Below are 25,680 nucleotides of genomic sequence, written 5' to 3'. Positions count from 1 at the left end.
TACAGAAATTTTCACTGTACTTATCTCCCTTTTCTGCTGTAGCATTAATTGCAATTTCTTGAAATTTGTGCCCACTGAAATCTTTAGATTTTCACAAATTTACATGCCCAGAATTTCTGCAATTTTTCCCAACTCAGCTCCTCAAAATTCATACCCAGAATTCTGTCTCGAAAACTGTGCTGAAAGTGCCTTGAAATCTATGTTGTAAGAGAGACAGTCTGCCTCAAAAATCATGCCAGAAGCCTCCCTCGAAAGCTGTCCCAAAATTTGTGCCTCAAATTTCAGACCAGGACAGCACTGGAACACTCCTCTAAATTTGTGCCCACGTGCCTCAATTTCTGTGCATTAGCTGCCTTGAATTTTGTGCTGCTCCTTCCTTGCTTTTTGTGTGGTTGTATGCCCTCCTATAAATTTGTGCCTCCTTCCTTGTTGCAATTTCTCGTCGACAATCTCTCCTCCTCTCCGTGAAGTTTCTCCTCTCATTTCTTCTCTTCATGCTCTCTAAAATGTGAAGTGAAAAATGAGATCCTTCTTCCCTCTTTTGTCTCCTTGGAAAAGATTGAATCCCTAAAACTAAGATCCAATGGTTGAGATTTAATCTTCAAATCTCAAGATGTGTGGTTGAGATCAATGCTCCCAAATGACCCCCCTCACACATTAGCCCTATCACTTAAAAGTTTCCTAGTACCTTTTTCAAGTTGTGTACATTTTCTATTTTTCACATAAAGTGATTTTTCAACTTACGTTAATATTAGAAAAATACACTATGTACTTTACACATAAAGTTACTTTATAAAGTCCAAGTGACTTCAATATTAGAAAAAGTGCATGGTACAACACTTCTAAGTTCTAAGTACATTTTCCACCCATGACATTAATATAACTCATAAATGTCACCAAGGCAAAAGTAATTAATGTACTCACTAGGCTAAAAGGGATAAACACCTAGTAACACCTCTCCTTGGAACTATTTCCTGTTGAAGAAAGTGAAACTAGGTTCGGTCTTCACAATGACATGATCTTTGTATTTGATGTAATAAAAGAGAATAAATTATTTTTGTAATCTTGTTGCATGGGTTTCATGAGCAAAAAGTGTCACTAGGTAAAAGACTTTTTCTTGATGTCTTTAGGATTTATTTTTATGTCAAAGAATCATGTCATGAGTCCATGTAAATGTATACAAGTGTTCAACAAGTATAGCAGCCCTCCAAGACCAAGATCAATGCCTCAAGAACAAGCACAAGAACCCTGCATGCGAAAACAAGGAAGAATACTTCATGTCGGCTCCAAATATAAATTAAATACATAAATGAAAGTTATGTTGGCTTGATAAAAGGACATGTCGGTTCATGAATGAATGCCGGCTCAAAATAGGAGGCTAACCACTATAAATACCCATGAAGGGTCAACGAAAATGATATAAGAAATTCAGATGCCTCTGAATTTTCGCATGGAGGAGCAGAGCCGCAGTTAAGGCTTGACTGCACCTCAGTTGGGGTTTAGGTGCAGTCAAGACCTCGCATGTATGGGAGCAGATCCGCACTGCAGGAAGAATGACGCTGATCTCAGGTGAGTACAGGTTCTTGGTGTCAAGGTGTAGGTTAAGTATTTCGTAAGAATACAGTCAGATCAAGTCTCGGTTAAGCATATATGATAAGGGTTTTGGTGAAGTAATGAGGATGAAAATCAAACCCTTGCAATCCGCACTACAGAAACATCACTTCGGACCTACCTTCTAAACAGCCTAAGCACATGTATATAAATGTATATGGGTACTCTCTCAACAGCATGCTATCTCGGCAGCCACTAACACTGTCTCAGCTAAATGGAGATCACATTAAGTGATTATCTCAGTCTTGCATATATATATGACTGTCTTGGCATAGTCACAATGATGAAATATGTGATACTCAGCATACCTGTGACCTGAAGGAAATATCTTCGGATGAATAAATCAGAGAAGGCTAATGATGATCTCAGTATATCTATGAGCAGCATCTCGACATACCTGTAGGTGCTGTCATCAAGCGGATGGAGCTGAAGGGTCTTAAGTCCTGTAACAAGGATCTCGGCATACACTTATATTTGTTTCTATTAACTCGCATACCTCAAAGGAAATTACAGTACTGATGTATGTCATAAACCTAATCACTGTCATTGTAATAAGCAGTATCACAAGTATAAGAAGGAACAGTCTTAGCATCAAGAGAAATGCTGGAGTATGGTAATGAAGATCTGATAAATAACAATCATAGTGAAGACCTCAGTGATGTAATGAATAAGCCAAGTCTCTGCAGTGCAGCAGAAAGATGTCTTCAATGATGCAGCAGTTCGAGCTAAAGGATTGATGTCTTGGTCTTGGAGAGGCAGGATGTGTCAAGGGTCATGGTCTTGGTATTCGTCAATGGAATCTCTATAAGAAGAATTTTTCGCATGGGTTTTCCTCTCCAAGAGGGAGAGGTTTTGGCCCTGGCAGATAGCCAAACATTTGTGTTCTTGTCTCTTTTGGTTTTGATAGCAGTTTGATGAAGCTTAACATTCACATACTAATAATGAAGTAACATCAACCTAAGATAAATTGTTCATATACTTCAAAAATTGTTATCATATAACGAAGAATCATCTTAATTCTGTCAAGCCCTAGATTCTTCAACATTTCCAACACAATTCCTTGCAATACTCTTATATACATAAAACAACCAGCTTCATGTTTTGATTCTTAACTCCAAATTTTCCTTCTATTTTTTAAATTATATATATATATATATATATGTACTTGCCATTTGCCTGCCATAGCTTGATCCTCTTTTTCCAAAAATCTGGCACATCCAGATTCCATACACTTATCCTGGTAAGCCGGATTCTATTTCTTCAACTTAGTTGTGTTTCTCAACTCTTTATTTCTTCTAAGATGGTATTAGGAGCCCAGGGGCTTTTACCTAGGAATTTGTAACCATTATGTATCATCTAGAATTGTCGTTGTCTAGGTCACCCTTTCCTTTAAAAAGTCAAGTATTACAAATAATATGTGTATAAAACATTGGGTAAACTTTGGTCCCAAGTTTTTTTGGGGGAAGGACCTCTCCCTGCTGTCACCTTCATTCAACAGCAATTTAATATTACTTTATGATCCAATCAGATGCTTGGGTATGCACAAATGCCCTACTCTCTTCGACATGGAGATGTGCATCTGTAGTTATGCATTAATCGTATGTATATACAATGTACTCCTCGCATGTGCATAGATATCAGGATGGATCTTTAATAAGATTCACTTGACAAGGAAAACAGAAAGAAAATAAAGGATCGCCAGTTCTTCTGATTTTCTCAATCCTTATCAAATCAGTGTAATATTAGGAGATGATCAGTTCTACAAAAATCTGCCTTCCAAAATATCCTAGCACAGATCTAATAGTAAATCAGCACAAGGATACAAAAGGGAAAATATCTAAAAACAGAAGTGTAGAAATAACTAACTAAACAGTAACTTTGTGTCTCAGATAATCCCCAAAGCACAATTGCCATCTGCTTCATCGTGTGCAGTAGGTACTGTAGTTGGACTTCATACAATCCAGTATGTATCAAGTTTTCGATAGAAACTCAAAAGACAAGTAATATCTCCTGCTTTAGCATGCCTAATTCAACTAAACCTTCAGGTGATAAACAAGCTTCTGTTTCGGGTCTATGACATGTTGTTATCAGCTTTGATGGTATTGTACTTCAAAAGAAATATTTATAGAGGAAATCTACCCTCTAGAACAGACATGTCCATGTCCTTTGTAGCTTTTACAGTAAAAAATGACTGAATCATTTGCAAATGAAACCCAAAAAGGAACCATTACCCTGTTTCTCCAATGAAAAAATATGAACTTGATAACAAAGTTCCAGTTTTTTATAGGCACATACAAAGCCTGTGCTGAATTCCAAACAAGACCTGACCCAAAATAGCCAGACCACTAATCGAAATACTGCAAAGAATAGGACTCAAGTCCAAACTCATTGAAAATCCCTAAAAACATTGTCAAATTAACAAAACATGAAACGGATAAAAACCAAACGCATCCATGGAATGAATTCCTGCCATTCCAGTAGCATGGACTGCCATAATAATTTAAAAGGAATCGCAATCCCCAAATTAACACCCATACCTTCCATTGCGAGATTAACTGTGTTGCAACAAGAGCACTGAACACTAGTTGCTCCACGAACGTACATTAGCAATGTACGACAACGTCCACAGATTAGCTGAGCCATTTCTGTCCCTATAATGGAAAAAAATGGGATACTGGTCAGAAAACACGAAGGTTTGCAAAATTGAATGCACCATTATCCAGATGTCCAAGTACCCCAGAGAAAACAATCAGAAACCACATTCCAGCCAACATGATACAACCAAAATAAGTTATTCAACCAAGCTATAGATTTCCAATATGAAAATGTAAAATTTTCATGAGCCACACCTCTATATCGAACTTTTAACAAATATTTCATTTCAAATTTCTAACAATAGTAATGACACAAAAATCACCCTAAATATGGTTCAATCACAAACTAGTTTTCTCCCCATTATATTTTGGACTGATCATGGTGCTTTTGTGAAATTGCTTTTTGGTTCAAGGCCAATGACAATGTAAACTGCTATGCAAGCAGGTTTTGTTCTCGCTCTGTGGCCATTTGATGGTCCTCCTAGGGTGCGCAGCACTGAGACACTAATAAGAACAGATAGCTGTGCATGCTCATTTTCCCCTTGGGATTGTGTTTGATTTCCTCCAATTGCATCCTTATCAAGTCAGTCATAAGTTCTGTCCAGTTGAAGCTTTTTGTTTTAAACAAAAAGCTGTCAATGCAAAACTAATTGAATGCACAATTGCTGGAGGTAAAGATCCCAAATGTGCAAAGTGATCTTGAATGCTAAACCAAACTTGTGTCGCATAATTTATTTAATGCTAAGGTGCAATAAACACCATCCCCCTCGTATATCCACTGCTTACCAATGTTGCATTAATCGTTATCGGGATTAAATTGGCGCGGGGAAAAAATCGGAAAAAATCGGAATTATTGGGAAAAAATCGTTTGGTACAAAAATATTCATTTTTTTCATTTTTTTTCAATTTTTTTAATATCTAAACCATCTACAACATAAAATAAATACATTGACACATAAATATGATAAAAAAACTAATATATAAGATGTTTAATATCATTTCTAGCGCTAAAATCACACATAACATTGAATCATGTCCTGAATAGTAAGTCCCGACTCTTGAGTCCCAACTCAGCGTCAAAATATCAACAAAAAATATGATAATGTATCTCATCATGTCATAATGTCATATACAATAAAATGAAAGCCTAATCCTATTGATTTCCTTTGCCCCTCTTGCGAGAAAATACCACAGCTTTCCCTTTCCCTCTAGATGTAGATGCTGGTGCCCGTGCTGGTGGAGATGGCAGTGTAGTCTGATGTGCTCTAGAAGCTGAAGAACTAGAAGTAGGAGCTATAGGATGTAGACCACGTCCTCTACTGGTGGCAGTGGTAGCCCGGGCAGGCGGTGTCACCTCCTCCTCCTGTTCCTCCTCCTCCTCCACCTGCTCCTCCTCCACTACATCCTGCACTAACCAATCATCACCAGAATCCATGAGAGGCCTCTCGGCCTCAACCCTCCATGCAGCAGTGGTGTCAATCCCATCCAATGAGATGGAATCCACATCAGGTGTCCTCTCAAGTTGCCTCACCTACAATCGAAGATTGTAGTAGACGTAGACCATGTCATTAAGTCACTGGGACTCCAACCTGTACAAAGATCATGAAATAATAATTAATAATATAAAAAAAATATTGTTTAATGAATTCAAAAATTTATTTGGAAATTTGCAATATTTTAAATGTTTAAGTGTTAACCTGATGCACTTCTTGTTGTGTATTTTTTCAAATACACTCCAATTGCGCTCACATCCTGAGGAGCTGCATGTTTGGCTGAGGATGCAAATGGCAAGCTTTTGTAGAAGGGGTACCCTGCCACCATACATTTTCCACCATGCATCTACAACCAAATTACAAATAAAATTTTAAATAAACATAAGAAAAAAATGGAATTTGAAGAGACAATGAAATTTGAAACAAAGTTACAAACTAAAAAATACCTGGCATTTTAATCGTCCTATCAGTGATAGCCATCTCAAAGCCAAATGTGCCACCTGCCATCCTATATGTCTCAATTTGTGTAGAGATCTCTATACGTTGTTCTGGAGATCGCACCATCTTCTGGACATAGGATAAGAATCCATCCATGATCTCAGCATCAAAATCAAACCCACATGCATAAGAAAATGCAGGGTTCAGAAAAAGCCCAGCAGCATGAATGGGACGATGGAGTGTGTTGTTCCATCGCTCATCAATCACTCCCCACAGAAGGAGTTGTTTCTGAAACCCATCATCTCCCTTATCATCATAGTAGGCCCGAATGGCTTCTTTGGCCCTGTCCATGGCTTCATACAAATAGCCCATTGCGGGCTTCTCACCATCAACCAACCGAAGAACCTTTACCAAATGTTCAGTAATGGCGCACACCCCCTGCACTCCCGCTCAGAAGTCTTCCTGGTATGAAACTAGTCTGCATACGGCCTCTCCTTCTGGTTTGCGGCTCATTGGCAAAGCACGCCACTCCTCTGAAAGAAACATTCTCTTCACATCCCACATAGAAATCAAGAGGGATTGAAGAGATATGAAACTGGTGGCAAACCGTGTAATGGCGGGCCGCACCAACTCTTTGTTGTTGGTGAATCTTCTCATCAAGTTAAGCACAGATGTATGATTATATATAAATTTTGTAATGCTTTTTTATGAGTCAACAATATCTTTGACAAAGGGAATTTTCCCTATGTCCTCTAACATCAAATCAATACAATCGGCAGCACAAGGTGTCCAAATAAAGTAGGATGCCTGTCCATAAGCATCCTACCAGCAGCAACATAATTTGTAGCATTGTCTGTTATGACTTGGACAACATGTTGTTCACCCACCTCCAAAATAAACACATCCAGCAAATCACATAAAGTTCTTGCATCTTTGATTTGTGCAAATGCATCAACAAATTTGATAAACATAGTCCCCTTGGGACAACTAACCAAGATGTTTATAAGGGTTCTCCCCTTTTGGTCAATCCAACCATCTGACATAACAGTGCATCCTATTTGTGCCCATGATGCCCTAAAATCTTCCAATCTTTGGGTGCAGTCACGCTTTTCATTTTGAAGAATTCGGCCTCTGAAATCATGATAAGAAGGGATTTTGTGCCCCGGGCCAACACTGGCAATAGCATCAACAGTAGGTTGGAAAAATGGATTATTCCTTACAATGCTGAAAGGAATATCACTCCAGAGGAGAAATTTTGCCAGCAACTTGTCAGCTTGTTCTTTCTCAGTTCTTTTTAGCATTGAACCGATAGATGGCTGTGAACCAAGTGTGGTTCGAGGAACAAAAAATGATGATGCAGCTATCGGATTGGCTGATGCTGCAGTAGAACCAGTGCCACTTGGCCCACTTCCTTCAGCTGACCTTTTTAGTTGCCTTTTGAGTTCTTCTTTGGCCTCTCTATTCTGCTCTAAAGTTTCCAATGCTCTCATGGCTCTTTGGATAAGTTCAGAAGTTGTATTTGTACAAGGCTCCACATCATGTCCAGGGATTTTTGCAAGGTGAAACTTCAACCTGTACACCCCCCTAGACATCCCCTTTCCACACAACTTGCAACTCAAGTTTACTCTATCATTCAGAGCATCAGGTACACCATATTCCCAGAAAGGATCCAATTTCCTTGGCATGTTTGTTTTTGAACTTTGAAGTTGCAAACTTGAAGTCTTGAATGGTGTTTTGGTGCAGTTGTGAACCTATGGGAAAATAAGGATTAGGATTACAATTTAGCATTTACAAAATTACAAGTTACAAATTTACAAATTACAATTTAGTATTTTAATTTTTAATTTTTACATTGATGATTGTACAATGAAAATCCAAGTTACCCGTAACCCAACCTAAAACAACCATTCCAAAGTTCAAAGTTTCAAACACAAATTACCCAACCATTCCAAACCCAAGTTACCCAACCAAATGGCAAAAACAATGAAAAAAACATAAACAATGTTTCAAAAAAATGAAAACAAAAAAAAAAAATGGTTCCCATAGTCATACCAAGTTACCCAACCCAAAACAATGAAGAAATACAAAAAATCTTTAAAAACAATGAAAACAAAAGAAAAATGGTGCCCATACCAAGTTTCCCAACCAAAAACAATGAAAAACATACAAAAACAATGTTTTTAAACAATGAAAACAAAAAAAAAAAATTAATCCACATACCATTTCTATGGAGAAACCGGTGGTCTCCTCTTGATTTCCTCCTCTAAGCACTTAGATTTGGCAAAAAACCCTCTTCAGCCTGATCTCCAACAGCTCCTCCCTCCGCGCGCGACTGTCCAAATGAGCGCATGAAAAAACCCAAAAAAAACCTTATAAAACTATGATGTCGCGACCCCCGGCAATTTTTTTAGTTTTTATCGGATTTTTTCATTTTTATCGCGATTTTTTCAATAAAAATAGGCAAAAAAAAAAAATCCGGCGATTTTTTCATTTAATTATCGCGATTTTATCGGCAGAGGGAAAAAATCACGATTTTTTCATTTTATCGCGATTTTCACAACACTGATCTCTATTGATAAGAAAGGCTTATTTCATGATTTTCATGTTTTTCTAGTTAATTTTGAGTAACTGATATAAGTATTTCTGAGTCTGATCTGAATACTTCTAAATCTGACGTAAGTGTTGTAGCAGTGAAATTTGTTTGTTTTGGTGCTAAATCTTTGATCTAAGCAGTCCTAATATACTTACGAAGTCATAATAAGCTTGGATTGGCAAAGTAACACAAGTATTTTTGCTCTAATTAGATAAACCAATCATTGTTGTCTTGCTGGTCACTCTTTGCATTTTGCATCACTAGCATAATTGTGCATTTCAAGATTTGCATATAAGTGTGATGTAAATCAACCTCACTGTGAAGAGAATCTAATTGTGTATCTTGTTGAGAAGCTTGGATAATGGTTAATGCTCTTGTTTATTAAGGAATATTGTGTCTAATACTAGCTTGATATAACATTGTTCTTGTTTCTTGTCATCAACATTACGATTGTTAATTGACAAAATCACCTTACATTCCTCACTATCTCACTTGGTTTCAAACTTACACATTGAATTGGTGCTTCTTGTTCTTCATTGTCAGTGTTTTAAAAGCACTTAAGTCATTGTGATTAAATAATCAATTGGAGGTTGCTTGTCTCAATGTCACATTGTTTCATTGGTTTTGAAGCACTTTCATTAGCAAATCTTCTTTCATTGGCACTCTTGCTTTAGTAAGATTTGTTCTTGTAATTTAACTTGATTCATGCTCTTGTATTGAACATCTAATTCCAAGTAATTTAACTCGAAGTACTCAAAGGGTCATTAATAATCTCACTTAAGGTTATCATTCATAATCTTGCATATCATTATAGGGCTAGTATTGCATTAATTAATATACCTCCAAGCATAAGCTTGGTTGAAAGAAGATAGGATCACCTTTCTGACCCAACTTGTGAAGTTCTGACCCTCACTTGTGGCTAACACGATAACCTTGCAGTTGTCAGGGCCACAATCCCTGCAGCACCGGAGGCATTCGGGTGGTCAGAACTCCAAGGGAGGTATCATTAATATAGCCATTGTTGTCTTCCCCTTGGTTTCTCTCCACAACCTACATTTGAGACTAACTTCAAAACAGTTGAGAGAGAGGACTCACTTAGATAGGCATTTAATCTAAAATTAACCAAGAGTTTCCATTTCACTTAGTTCTAGGTGTCGCATATCATATAGGATAGTTCTCATCCTAGTAGCAATTGTTCAACAAGTAACTTGGAATTTAATCTATATTGTGCAAGTAAATTGACTCCATAAAGCATTGGTCTCTCAATAATCTAATTAAACGTGCTAATAATTAAACTTGTCAATCATCATTAGCCAAGTTGCTAGGTTATTCAGTTGTGTCTCCCAAACTTGTCAGTTTCCCAACAAGTCTTTCATCCTCATATTTCATAAGGACTACCCCCTATAGCCTGCCTTACGCAGACAGCTAGAATGGAGAGGGTGGGGATCAGAGTGACACACCCTACCCTGAGTCGTTGTCGCATTCACTTGTACAACTTGGGCGACAACAAGGCCATCAAATTTTTCTTGGAACTCTATGACATATTAGGCCTTAATCTTCTGGTAGTGGTTGAAGAGTCCCGAAAAGAAGAAAAAATGCACCCAACTTTTAATTCAACCTTCATTTCCATCATACCCAAAGTGAACCACCCCCAATCCTTTTCTGATTTCCCTCCCATCTCCCTTTGCAACACCATCTACAAGATTATCGCAAAAATCATTGCTTCCAAACTCAAGATTATCCTCTCCCGATCTATTCTTTAGAACAATTTGCCTTTCAGGAGGGAAGGCAGATTCATAAAGCCATCGGAGTGGATTAAGAAGGAATGCATAGTGATAAAGACTCAAAACATGAAAGTGATTGTTATCAAAATCAATCTATCCAAAGCCTTCAATCAAGAAAATTGGATCTACTTCAGAATCCTCACACATGGGATTCAACGTCAGCTTTATCAATTAGGTCATGAGCTGCATTTGACCAGCGAAGAAACTCCACAAAAAAGTATAAAAATTAAGCCTAAAACACTTTAGAAAATTTGGTGAACAATGCCGAAGAATGCCCTTAGAACATCCCACAGATCTCCACTTTCAAAGCTACAACAGTCTCCCAAAAGAGGGCTGAGTAGGCCTCGGAACATTGCCACAGGGGGTCCAAGGTTAGGCTCAGACAGGCCTCAGAAGTGCGAAATGACCCACGAAATGCCTCAAACGTGATGTGAAAGTACTTCCAAATCTGCCTTAGTCTAGTGAACATGTAACGATCAGACTCCAAGCTTAGACAAAGCCCTTAAAAGTTTGGCCTAAATCCTCCTAATTTGCGTGACTATACAAAGGCCTCAAAAGATCAAAGAAATAGATTTTTCAAGATTAATTTGATGCCCTCTATTACACTCAGATTGTCAAAGTTCCAAGGAAGCAGAAGTACCAACATTTTTCACCAAGGATCGGATCACATATCAGTAGTCCATGTGTCATGGTCATCCCATTCTGCAAGTTCTATATTGTAAATGATCTTAATAATCCTTGAGTCTATGTAACAAGAAGTGTTGATAATATTAGTATCGGCAAAATATCAGCGAGGGTCTAGAAAACATCTTATCGACGAAATATCGACAAGCATAAAAAATCAATTTTCTTCAAATTTTTAAACATATTTGATATTATGGCGATATTTTCAAAATATCGAGATATTTTGCTGATATTTTAAAAATATCGTGATATTTTCTCGGCGATATATCATTTTGCCAAAAATATCACGATATTTTCGAATATCACTAATATTATCAACTGGTAACAACACAGGTAAGCCTATAACTTGATGATGAATTCCATCCTAGGATGTTTTTTAACCTCACTGATTACCTGTGTTTTTTGACACAACTAATCAGAAGAGCTTTTTCCCTCCATCTTAAACCCCCAAAGCTAGGGTGAAATTTATTGTCGAATTACCAGAGGAGTCCTAGTGTTTTAGTCGAGTCTAATGTAAAAGTGGTTTAGGAATAATTTAAGCTAATTGGTTAAATTATTTTATTACAAATCATTTGGTTTACTACATCATATTGTGTCACAGATGGGTTATGTGTCGCGAGGGTCTAAGACGGATGTGTATTCCCTCTTTGAGTCTTGTAAATAAAAAATCATATGTACTAGAGGGTTGGAAAAATAATTAATCCCTCGTGTAAATTAATTAACTTTTCTGGCAGAATAAAATTAAATCCCAAGTCAAGAAATTAATTAATTAGATTCAAGTTAAATTGTCATAAGAAAATAAATTCTCCAAATGGAAAAAATCGTGCGTCTTAAAAGAGTCAAATTTTAAAGGTCCTCCACCAAGGGAATATTGTCTTTTTCAAAAAAAATTGGACTCTTGGACCTTGATGGTTAAGTTGAAATCAAATTTTTGAAGAAATTAACTCTAAATAATCAATTTTGAGCTAATTAAAATGGTATTAAATAATAAATTCGAAAATTCTTCAAAAATAAGAAATCAAGGGCCAAGATTAAAAGATCTTGAAGTGTTTATCAATAGCCAATATTATTTTGACAAAGATCAAAGAAACTAGCCATTATTTTACCATTTGGAGAATTTAACTATAAATTAAAGAGTCAGTTGAGTCTCTAGTCATCTTGATCTTTGGCTAGAATTGCTACTGAGGCATTTTGTAAACTATTGTCCTGCTGGGAACTATTTTTTCTACTATAATAAAAGACTTTGGAGTGCAACTCGAGGTGTTCTTGTCGCTAATATGTGGTATGTATTGACTACGGGCTTCCTATGTGGTGTTTTATATTGTTATTTTGAGATAATACATAGTGTGTGCAGGTACTCAATCCTTGGTCTCCAAGTTCACAGACTGTGGGCAAGGGTTACTTTGCTTGGATCTCTAGTTTTTATATGGTGGATTGAATCTTCGCTTGGGCTATAGTGAGCATTAATTTTTCTGAAGCGTTTTAGCCATTCTTTCAAGGAAAAAATATCATAAAAAATATTTTCTCAAAATCCATTTGAAAACCCATGTATATTTTGTAAATAATTTTGTAAATTTAAATTTGTAAATTATTTTTCTAATTTGGGTTGGGGTTTTAGTTTTATTTTTGTATATATTGGGGTTTTGGTGTTTCTATTTTCATTTTTGCAGGTTAGATCGAGAAACCAAGTGGGAGAAGAGCTAGATCTAGGCCCTTCAGGGTAAAATCTAATCTCTTGGAAAGTTTTGAAAGATTCCCAAGGAAAAATTTTGGAAAAATCGAAGGAGATGAAGCATAAAAAAAATTTAGCAAGGGTTTCAACCTTTTCGAAACTTTTGGGCCCGGATTTGCTTTGCCCTAAGCCTCCATACCCTCTTTTTCCCAAACACTATCCTCATTAGGCATAGTGTTGGCCCTTTAAAGCCATATTCTTCATCCTTGTGCATTGATCTATCATCCTAGCCCATTTATCCCCACAAATTTGTCTTTTTTAGCCTTGTTCTCCAATTCTTGGCTTCTTTTACCCCAAAATTGACCCAAATTCCTAAGCTAGAGTTTTAAAGCTAAATACTTCGCGGTTTTGCAGGATTAAGGCCTCAAAATTCTTATTTTTCAAGTGGAAAAGTAATCCCAAAGTTTCAATGATAGGATCTTCAGGGTCTTGGGCCTAGGGTTTGACCTCTAAACCCTTATTTTCTGCAGTTTTATTACAGCAATCAAATTACTAATAATTAGGCCCTAAAATCACAAACTAAATTGTCAAAGTCATTTAAAATTTCAAAATATTCATTTTCACAAATTTTGGCCTCTTGGGTATTTGGGTTTTGGCCTTGTTGTCGCGCAAATTGACACGACAACCCTCAGACCGGGGGCTGTCACTCTGATCCTCGATCCCTCCGTTTAAGCCTGTCTCCCGCGGCTAAGGGGGGTAGTCCCTGTGAGATGATGAGACCAACTGTCGACCAGATGGTTGGGAGACACGAGACACGATCAAGATAAGCACTAAAATGATTTGATTAATTGAGCAGACCAGTGCCTTATAAGATTGTTATTAAAATGATTACTTGTTAAATGATATAGAAATATAAGCCGTGAACAGCAATCATTTGTCATCAAAAGGTATCAGCTAAATTACGATGACCAGAACGATATCCAGCAACTGAAAATTTAGAAAGATGAATGCTTTAAACCACCACGAGTCATGAACCATTAACCAAATATCATATTTCGTATCTCAACTTGAAAATTTAGCATCTCAGCATGAGAGATGAAAACAACTGAATCTGGCAAAAATAATTTTCCACAAGAATTTTTATCCTTTTTTTTTTTTTTTTTAATAAAATCCTAAAAGCTAGAACTAATTAAAATAAAACTAAAGCTTAAAAATAAAAATAATTAAACTAAGCTAAATTAAAAATTAAAACTCTAAATAAAAACCTTTTTATATACTTTTTCTTTTTTATATTTAAGAAAATCTAAAAAAAAGGAAACTATGAAATTTAACTATGTAAAAATAAACCTAAATCTAAAATTTAATGGACAAAACTAAAATAAAATAAAATCTAATTTAAAATCTATCTAAGCCAAACCCAATTTTCTTTTTTCTTTTTTTTATATTATATTATGAAAAATGAAAATTTAAAAAAAAATCCTAAATTCATAAAACTCTAAGCTTAACTAATTAACACAAAATTGAAATCTAAAAACCCTAAATATATAAAAATAAAACTGAACTTAAAAATTTTCCTTTTTTTTTAAATAATTTTTTTTTTTTTTTTTATATAAAACAAAATCTAAAGTCTAAAATTTACAAAATGTTAAACTTAAAATATAAAAAAAAGCTAAACTCTAACTAAAATCAAACAAAGTCTAAACATAAACGCATTTTTTATTTGATTTTTTTTTTCTTATGAAATTATATGTAATACAATGAAACTATTAAAAGAGTCTAAATACGTAAAAATAAACCTAAACTAAACCTACGATATGGAATCAAAACGTTAACCTATGATCTGATAAACCCTGCGATTAACCTATGTAAAAACACAGAACTTCAAACCACGTTATGTGACCATAAAAAAAATCGATTTTTTCTGCTACGAATTATGCCCAAGCCGTCTAACGAAATCAAAACACCAACGCATACAAAAATGATTCACTGAATGAAATCGATATACCTTGAAATCTCATTTACCTGGACCGTTGAATGATTTCGATACCTGCGGCGATGAACCAAAGTCTTCGACAAATTGCTGAGAAAATTTCTGCAGTAAATAAATTCGATACAGAACAGATTTGACTTGAATCGTTTACAGATTTCCTTGGCTTACGCAGGTCAACCAGAGAATGGCGTTTGAAGAAATGTAACTCGAAAAGACCACAATTTGGTGCTTGAAAAGTTTTGGACGGCAGGCAGAATGACAGCCATCCACAGGCGTTTGGATGTTTCACGCAGCAAACATTACCAGATATGCAGTGATCGATGGCGGCCTTGAATCGATAACCTGGAGCAAATCGATGTTTGAAACGCACAGTTTTTAAATGCTTTGCAGGTCAATGTGAATATCCACAATATGATGGAGTCAACTGAAACCAGATCGCGGGCTTTGCAAGACTCCACGTGAAAATTGCTTGGCGGCTGCGTTATGACACTGAATCGTTTGACCCGTCCTCGTATTTTCTTTACCCACGCTGTCAGCAACCCTACTCTCTGCCAACGTCCTGAAAACTTCCAAGGATTTCACCGCAGGGAAGTGTGAGTTATGAACTGTTACTCCCACGTGAACTGAGTAACTGGAACGGTGTTAATTGAAATCGAATCTAAGCCAGTTCTGGGCACGGCAGCATCGATAGAGTGGTAGCTACTGACAGGGCATGGGAGCCACGGGTGAAATCTGATTTACCTGCCAAAAATGATTTCGAAATTTTTCATGTGATAAAATGAAACCTAAAAACCCTAAACCCTAATAAAAACTGCATAAAGCAAAAATCGAAACCCTAGAACAGCTAATTGATTAATGTACAGATTTGGCCCCTTAACAGCCAGATTCAGCAATAAGCACGGAAATATTTTAAAGAAACAGAAATTTTAGGTTTTCACTGTGAAGAACTTCAGAAAAATCTCTCATGCAAATTAGAAAAAATAAACCGAATGATAAACCCAGGATCAAATCCAACTGGGCTCAGCAAAAAATGCTTGCGGGAGTTGGCTGGTTCAGCCGAGAACTTCCCCGAACGCCCACAAAATTTCCTTCAATGATGTTTTCTGCACAGCTCAAAACAACCGTCAATAAAGAGGGCAAAAATGCTGCTGGATCTCAGAAAGTAATGGAGATACCTGCCATTACTTCAGAAACCCTAACGGCACTCAAACCCCAGCAAGTGAACAAGATACCTGTGCTCACAATACTCTACAATAAGCTATTATTAACGGCTGAAAATAAGATATGCAGAAAATTAAACAATCTCACAGCATTTCAAGAGAGTAACACCAGCAAGATATGGACCCCAAAGTCTTCTTTTATTAACCAGAAACAGATTTACAAGAGAGCTTCTTCAGTACCAGACTCACAGATCCTCAATGATCTGAAATGACCCCTAGCACCCTATTTAAAGGAAATGATCCCAACGGCTAGTTCGAGTGATCCATGTAGAAATGATCTCGACCGTTGATGAGGATCAAGACATCTCTTGATCTCATCCGTCGATTTATTCACTTAAAATATTATTATTTTATTAGTTAGGGTTTTTGCTTTATTTTTTTAATTTTTTATTATTTTTTATTTATTTCATAATTTTTTAATTCATTTTAAAATGGATCATCGAACTAAGCCTTCGGAAACATCACCTAGGACCTAGGACTTAGGACTCATGAGGGGATTTAAAACATTTTTCGACCCTCAGGACACATTACATCATGACTTTTACAATTTACATCTTAAGGGAGAAAACCCCTTTAACATAGACCCTCACAAATCACCCAGTTCTGCGACACAACTATAATCTAGCAGATCAACACACTAGGATTCTCCTAAAATTCCAATGACAAAATCCATCCTGACTTTGGGGTCAGGTTTGAAGGAAAACTCTGCCGATCCATGGATCGGTGAGACGAAAAACCTTCCGGGACGTAGATTACCACTAGAAAGTTAGGTCCACCTAGGCAATTCACATACACGACTCATATCTGCTAAGATTATTTACAATTAATACATGCAGACTGGGTTTACAATTAGATTGATCAAGCTGCTGATGACTGCTGGATGTCACGGATACGCTGATCAGGTGCTGCCCCTTTCTTGCAAAGAAAAAAGGGGTGTACTGCATGGGTAGTTGACCGGTAGAGGTCAACAGGCCTAAATCTAACATTTAAGCTCGCTGGATTTTTCTGCATAACAGAAAGTTTCTGCAGTTCTGAAATTTCTGAACCAAATACTTAATAAGGGCCAAAAACTAAAAGTTTCAATTTACGGAAAAAATTCTATTTTTGGAAATATTGGGCATCTATTTTTAGCTTGATTCGTTTGTTGATCTGTGGTTAAATCACTGCTGTAATAAACATATCATTTCTGAAAATTGTCAAGCCAAACTCTCTAAAAGCCCTAAAATTGAAATTTTCAAGTTCTAATGCATTTTGCTATTTTTTGGGATATAAGTCGCGTCTATTTTTAGAAGTTTTATCTCGCTGGTTTTTCTTTATTTACTGTTGTAAATCAAGAAATCAAATCTACAATTTTATTGAATACATCATCTTAAAGTGATCTAAACAAGCTAAATTACATATGTTGGTCATTAGAATTTCAATGTGTTGGGCAAGTTTCATCATTTGAAGTAGTTTATGCACTTTTGTTTCAACATTGAAATAGTATTGTTGGTATAAATTGTCATAGATCTGTGATCAACGTCTTGATTGACTATTTTAAGCATTTGGCATCTTGGGTTATTGGGTTATTGGGTATTTTGTGGGATATTGTTGAAATTTACACTTGCATCTCTAAGCAGTTTATCTTGTCTAAGATTGCAAATTCATTATTGTTAAGTACTCTTAAAAGGATTCTAATTAAGTACTTAAACAACTTAAGAAAATCTTAACTCAAAATAAATCTCACTCATAATCTCTTTCATAAGCATACTAGATTTAGATTTGCATTAATAAATTACCATTTAGTATAAGCTAGGTTGATAAAGACATAGGACAACCCTTCTTATCTAGCTTGAGGGGCCTCGGCAACTCTTTGGTAGTTAACACAGCCACCTTGCAGTCGTCAGAGCCACAATCTCTACAGCGCCGAAGGCATCGAGTAATAGAACCCTAACAGAAAGTGTTAGGCCCCTACACTAGTAGTATAGGGGCCTAACAAGATAGAAGGACATATCAAGAAGAAAAAGATGCAAGAAGTGAAAGATCACATCGAGAAAGAAGAAATGAATCCAACCATATCTTGTAATTCATTGGTCGAAATTACCATTCCTCAAACTATCAAGATAGAAGGACATATCAAGAAGAAAAATGTTCAAGAAGTGAAAGATCACATCAAGCATCAAGAAATGAATCTGACCATATCTTGTAAAGGATTGGAAGAAACTACCACTCCTCAAACTCTAGAGATAGAAGGACATATCAAGAAGAAAAAAGTTCAAGCAGTGAAAGATCACATCGAGCATCAAGAACAAGTTCTCCAACTTTTAAAGGATAACGCCACTTCGGTGCAAAATCAAAGGAAACAACAGGTAGATCAACATTGTAGTGAAAAATGTTTTGATGAAGGTGATTGGGTATTTTTACTGCTACATCTCAAGCAAGCTATTTATGAGAAGGAAATGTTGGCAATACTACATGCACTTAAAAAATGGCGACCTTACCGAATGGGAAGACTCTTCAAAGATGAGGATGTGGAAGCATTATTTTATGTTATTTCTATTATCCAACCAGATTGGATAAACGAAGCAAGGGATGAATGGAAGAAGGATGAAGAAGTATGGCCACTTATTCAAAAGTTGCAAAAGATCCCAATTCAAACAATATTGCTAGAAATTGAAGAGGAAGGAAAAATCATATTGGAACCTGGAGCAGTCACAGAAACAAGAACTCGACAGCTACAAAATCGATCAATTTCAGAGTATCTCATCAAGTGGAAGAACTTACCCGCTGAAGATTCCACATGGGAGGACAAGAATTTTATACAAAAGCATCAAGAACTACTCAAGCGTTGAGGACAACGCTTTTTGAAGGAGAGGGGCATGTTAGGCCCCTATACTACTAGTGTAACCCCTTATTGTTATTAGTACAACACACTTATTATATTGATGTACCCATGTAGTGCCCATATTGTTACTATTGTGCCCCATAGAAGCCCATTATTGTTATTATTGTTATGTCGACTCTGATTATGTTATGACCCCTTAGACTCCTATATATAGAAAGGAGGTCTTTTCATTTGTATCATCGAAGAATTGTTCATTTATGTAATGTAAAGGAGGTTGCCCCCTCGAAGAGGCTAAATTCTAAGGCATTGATCTATATTCTCTATCTTTTCTTGAGCTGGTTTCATAACAGAAAGTATCGTTAATCAGGCCCTAACCTGCTTCCTATTAGCCTCCTTCCCACAACTTACCTTGGAGCCCAGCTTCAATATAGTTGAAGGAAGGTTACACTTAGACTAGGCATTTAACTAAAATTTACCAAAACCATTGCATCTCACATAGGTACTAGGATTTGCATATCGTATAGGTTAGTTAACCATTTAAGCAACGGGTATCCATCCAGTCATTTGGTTCCAATTCATAAGAAGCAAGAATTTGTGACTCCATTAAGGCACTGATCTCATAATAAAAAAATCTAACTTAATCAATAATCTTTACTTAATTTCAACCAAGTGGCTAGGCCACTCATACGTGTCTCCCAAGTAAGTTGATTTTCAACTCGTTTTCCTTCACTTCATTCCATAGGGACTACCCCCCATAGCTTGTTGTTGGGAGACAGCTAGAACGGAGTGAGCAGGGATCAAAGTGACGGCCCCTGTCTTGAGCATTGTCGTAGTGCTTGTGCAATCCGGACAACAACACCCTCCAAGGAGAAAACCAAGTTCATATATATAGAGCTGGAAGGGGCTTCTAGAGGGGCCGACATGGCCTTAATTTTATGGAGCCGACTGTTGACCACTACATGTCAATGACCCATAGCAGTACACCCCTTTTTTCGCAAAAGGGATAGCGCCTGATCGATGTGTTCCTGCCGTCCAGCTATCATCATCAACCTGATTGTGATGTTATAATGTAAACTCAGTCTGCATGTGTATAATGGAAATAATCTCAACAGATCCGTGTCGTGTATGTAATCACCTAGGTAAAACTACTTTTCTGGTAACGATCTACATTCCAGGAGGTTTTTTGTCTCATTGATCCATTCTCGGATGGTCCGCAGAGTTTTCCTTCAGCCTTAACCCAAAGCCGAAATGAATTTTGTCACCAGAATCTTAGGCGAGTCCTAGTGTTATAGATTGAGTTTGTGTAAAAGTGATTTGGGAATAATCCTAACTATTTGGTTAGGTTATTTTATTACAAATTGCTTGATCTGCTAGATTATATTTGTGTCGCAGAACTGGATAGTCTGTCAGGATCTTTTGCAAATGAGTTTCCCCCCTTAAGATGTAAAAAATGTAAAAAGCATGATGTAAAGTGTCTTGAGGGTTAGAAAAATAATTTATCCCCTCATAGGTCTTAGGTCCTAAGTAAATTTAAATTTTCCAGAGGTAAAATTCATGGATCTTTTAAAAAATTAAATCTTAACAGGTCCAGGGACTAAGGTTAATTGATTATTTTGCTAAATTTTATGCCTTGGATCCCTGGGGTTAAGTCAAAGTCAAAATTTTGAGGAAATTAATGCAAAATTTTAATTTTTAAATTTATTAAAATGCATTTAATTGAAAATTTCGAAATTTCTTCAATATTTAAAATTTTGACAGATGAGATTAAAAGAAATTTTGATCCTCATCAACGGTCGAGATCACTTTGACAAGGATCACTCAAACTAGCCATTGGAAGATTTATCTTTAAATAGAAGGTCATTTGTCAGTTGAGATCATACAATCTTTTGATCGTGTACTAAGCGAAAAGCTCTCTTGTAATCTTTTTATGAGCAATAAGAAAAGACTTTGGGGTTAATTTTTGTTGGTGTTACTCTTCATGGAAATGTTGTAAGATGTATTATTTTCGTGCGTAATTTCTTTTTTGCCATTAATAATAGCTTCTGAAGAGCGATTTGAGTACAGGTATCTTGCTCAGTCGCTAGGGTTTGAAAGATAATTTAAGTTTTGAATATAATAGCAGGTATCTCTATTAGAACTGAATTTTATTATTGTTTTCTCGCTCTATGTTGACGGCTGAATCGAGTTTTGCAGGAAAATCCTTGATTATTAGATCATCAGGTGTTCGGGGAAGTTCTTGGCTGAACCAACCAACTCCTAATCCATGTTTTCTGAAGAGCCCAGTTTGAATTTGATCCCGGGCTTATCATAAGATATTTTTATGGGTGATGCATGAGGGTTTTGACCATAGTACCTCCTTTAAAAATTCAAAAAAAAAACTTAATTTTATTTTGTGCTAAATCATTAGATCTGGCTGTTGAGAGCCTCAGATCATCAGATCTGGGAGCGAAATCGGACTCACGCTCCCCAGATCTGATAGATCTGCCATTCATGTATATAGATCTGTAATTAATTTTAGTTTTCTGACTTGGGTTTTCAGGGTTTCTGTTTTTTGAGTCATTGTATGTATCGTTTGGGTGTTTCTTGTTGTATCGCAGCTACAGATCTGAAGCTGAAAGCTGTGCAGCTTCTAGATCTAAGCCTTGGAGGGTAAGATCTGGATTTCTAGGTTTCACCAGCATCATTTTGGCAGGGATTATGTCCAGATTTTGCAGTCCAAAGATTTAAATTTAAAATCAGATCTGGAAATTTCGTGAGGGTTTCAGGATCAAATCTGAAGCAAGCTGATTCAAAATTTTAAATTAAGATTTCTGGAAAATTCTTAAAGGAGTTCTGGTAAATTTTAAGGGGTTTTTCGGCCACCAGTTTGCTGATTGGTTTCTGGGATTTGTTGCCTGGTTTTTGGGTTTCACTGTGCATTTCGAATTTTTTTAAAGGCCCTAGCCCTGCTACCTGCTTTCTCTTCGAATCCGCGTTGTTGGCCGCCATTCCAAACCTGCAAAAAGAGAACAGAAAACCTCCTCAAATCCCTTTCTTCGTTGCCCATCAAATCCGCATTTTTTTATCATTTGGCTGCCAAACCCTTCTACGTATTGTTGCCTTCATCGCAGTCCCTTCTCCCTCCATTCCGCTATCCATTCCCTTTCTCGCGCAACATTCAACATTGCACGTCAGCTTCTATTTCTGCCCACGCTGGCCATTCCACACCCTCTCCACGCAGTCTTCTCCCCTATCACTGCCCAGCTTACCAAACCTGCATCCTCTTACTGCCTCTCTGTTATACCTGCGTGCTACCTTGGATCACCTGCGGCTCCCTCATCCATTTTCCGCTCCCTTGCTCCCTTCCGCTTCATTCCCGTGGCACCGAAGCTGCACTCCCATCTCTCTGCGGTTTATTCATACCCCTTGTTGCCACTTTCACGCAAACCCTCCTACGCACCCCGCAGCTCCTCATCCCCCTCAAGCAGCCTCTCACTCTATCCTCGTTGATCTCCCATCCTCCATGCAGCCATCTCCTCCACGCGTCCCTGCCCACCTGCATGTTGCCTGTCCGCAACATTCATCGCTCTCCTGCTATGTACGTCTTCTTCTCCTTCCGTCTCACCTACAAACAACAAATAATATTCGCATTCGACCTTCCTTTTGTATTTATTATGTCTATATATGCATAGTGTTAGATCTAGGTTTGTTTTTTTTTCTTTTATTTTTATTTGCTATATTTCATTAGGGTTTAGGCTTAGCTTTTTCTTATTTTTTATTTTTTATTTCATTTAAACAAGTTTTTTTTTAGATTCATTAAAATAAAAATAAAAAAATCGATTTTGTTTTCTTTTGATTTCATTTTATTTCATTTTTATTTTATTTTTTTTAATTATAAAAGTCTTACAAAACATTAAAAAAGTTTAAAAAACCCAAAACATTTAAAAAATATAAAATTAGAAAAATTTTAAAACATTAAAAATTTCTAAAAAGATTTTGTGACTGAGAATAAACAAAATTAAGGGATTTTTTCGCTTAAACTATAGAATTTTTAATGTGGCCTATGGCCCATTAAAAATTTGATTCACTAACCCTTTGATTTATTTTTCATCTTTCACATTAAAGCGTTCTTCAATGAATAATTGAAATGCTAGTTTTAAATTCCTTGGTGTTTCTGATGTTAAACGCTAAATCTTAAATTCTCATGTTTCTTCTATAGTCTAGTGCGATAAATGTTTTAAATTATATTGGCGATAATAGAAAATTAAATAATTCTAGATCTTGGGCAGTCAACGAAAATCATTTAAAATCTAGAATATCTTGCGTGATAAAGTGTTCGGCATTTATATGGATTATTTATGATTGTCACTTTTCGTCACATATTGAAAATCATTCGGGGTAACTTGTTTAATTGATGGTTAATTCAAATATCGAAGGCACTGGTCTGTAATTGTTTTTATCTTGTGGTCGTGTGTTGTTTACGTTGGCGTTTAATATATCAGCGTGAGTTAATCAAGATTCAATCATCATGTTGTCCATCATCAAAATCTCCTAGAGCCTGTGTTCCACAGGTTATCCTCATCCATTTACCTAGGGACTACCCCCCTTGACTTGTCTAGGAGACAGTTTAAACGGAGTGAGTAAGGATTTAAGAGTGACAGCCCTTACTCTGAGCGTTGTCGCAGTGCCTAGACACTCTATGCGACAACACCAACCATACAAATTTTAAAATGTGACTTTTCAAATTGAAAATTTTTGGAGCCAAAACTAATCAACCATTAAGGCCGACTTAACCTCCAAATATTTGAGATATTTTAGTCAATAAAAAACTTGAACATAATCCTCCTTTTATGGCCTGAATTTGGACATCTTAATTTAAACATGATTGTTCAAAAAAAAATGCCAAAAGGATAACCAATCATAAGGCTACCTTGAATAATATTTTGGGGCACCTTGACCAAACTTCAGGGCCTCAACATTGATCAGGCATATCCCCTCAACCATGAGGAGTTATGAGGCGTGCCACCTACCATTAAAATCAGCACGACAATGACAATCGAATACTTGTGGTCTTGCATACAAAAACACCAATCTTCCTTGTCATTTTTGTCATCAAAAGTGGGGCTTCTTCTGGCTGTTGCTTGGGTTGACATCAATGGCAGCCAAATTCAAACAAAAAACGCTAGTTTTTCAAATAAATAAAAATGCCGATAAAATTGACACTCCAGAAAACTCGTGAGTCGCTGATTTTATCAAGACTTTTGCAACACTGCTTCTAATAATAATTAGTGATTAAGACTTTAAGTTCCATCATTCTGCTGACACCAAGTTTTGGATGATACTCTTCTATATAGTGATACTATCAAATAGCCATGAAGACCCTTATCTCCAGCTTTCACATGACACCAAGTAGCTGTGTAGTGAACTAATAGAAGCCATAGTCAATACATGAAGCTCGATTTTCAGTACTTTGTAATTATATCTATACTTTCAAAGTGTAAATGTATTAAAAGTATGCCATGCCTTACATACCAATAATATTTAAGAATGTATAATGTGAACCAGCTCTGTAAACAAACTCACATGTATGATAGCCACCTGTCCAACACAGCCATTTGATTCTACTTCTGATCATTGCAAAATGTAGGCAATCTTGGAGAATAAAGGTAAGCTGTTGTGTTTGCACCCATGCTATGTATAAGTATCAAAGCTCATGCGAATGTCCAGGTACCTGGCATCAGACTTTCCTTATAGAGCTCCAGTGGATCTTGTTTGGATAGAGGCAAAATGCTTTGTGATGATAACAAAACCAAATCTCAAATCGATTGTCTTAACATTGCAATAATCAAGACACAAAGATCATACTGGAGTGAACCTGAAGCTTCATAAGAAGAGCGATATAGGTAGAAGTAATGTTATTTTCTCCTTCCTAGTAGGAACATATATTTTTGTCAGTGAAAGAGAGCAACCCAGTCGTTTGGGTAACAATAAGACTAGTTACACATTAGGATAACTGAATTAATTTTCTTCCCATTGCTAAATTCAAATATTGGATTTTTTTAATTGATTTAACACACACACCCATTAAATCATATTTTCTCTGAAACAGACCAATGAGCAGTACAGATTACAAAACATTATTGGAGGCTGGGACAGAAAATCTAGAAGAAAAAATGAAATCAATAAAGCGGGTACAACCAGATCAAGAAAACATAAGTGAAGTCAGATCATTCGATGCCATAGTGTGGATGACTAGCCACCAAATGTTATCACAGCCCCCTTATAAAATTCTAAAGGCACCAAAAGGATCACAATGTGATCAGGTCAAAGGGGTCTTGTCAGGTAGCTGAAAGCAGGGTGTTGTTATTGCCACCACCGGCATTAGATTCCCCTGAGTGACATGCATTCCCCTCATGGTCGGCATGCACCTGCAATGGGGCAGTGGAAACCATCACAGCCATTAAGTCGACATAGGAGGTCACTCACCATGACTGCAACATGGTGTTTCACCTCCTAATAGTTGGTGGATGCTAGGCATTGAATAAATAAAAGAAGCATCCTTGGAAGTTTCCCATAGGGAATGCAATTCAAGGGTAATGCTCAGGTGTAACTAACACGAAAAACCACCCACATAGAAGTTTAGAACATACCTTCATACCACAAAACCATCTGAATTGATTTCGAAGTTTTGCTAGCTGATCAGCATCTTATCCTGGCCATTATCTGATTTGAAAATTTTCTTTATTCTTTAATTTTTATAAAACTTTGATCTACCATTTATTTTCCTTCCTAGATGCA

At 36.6% G+C, this 25,680-nt stretch overlaps 1 protein-coding gene across 2 annotated transcripts in view; it reads right to left on the bottom strand.

Moving 5' to 3' along the window:
• LOC149209030 (protein LOL3-like) overlaps positions 1-25,680 on the bottom strand; it is a 157,409-nt gene that overhangs the window by 57,089 nt on the left and 74,640 nt on the right. Inside the window, exon 3 of one of the 2 annotated variants that reach the window (XM_089396266.1) lies at positions 4,149-4,262. The exons of the other annotated variant lie outside the window; for it this stretch is intronic. Within the exon in view, the coding sequence (XP_089252392.1) occupies positions 4,149-4,262 (114 nt within the window). The remainder of the gene's footprint in view (positions 1-4,148; positions 4,263-25,680) is intronic. 2 annotated transcript variants of the gene reach the window in all.

Source organism: Pinus tabuliformis, chromosome 1_2, assembly GCF_031772625.1.
Source record: "Pinus tabuliformis cultivar Carrire ecotype Pingquan chromosome 1_2, CPIR1, whole genome shotgun sequence".
Classification (NCBI taxonomy): Eukaryota; Viridiplantae; Streptophyta; class Pinopsida; order Pinales; family Pinaceae; genus Pinus; species Pinus tabuliformis.
This window is presented reverse-complemented; position numbering and strand designations above follow the sequence as displayed.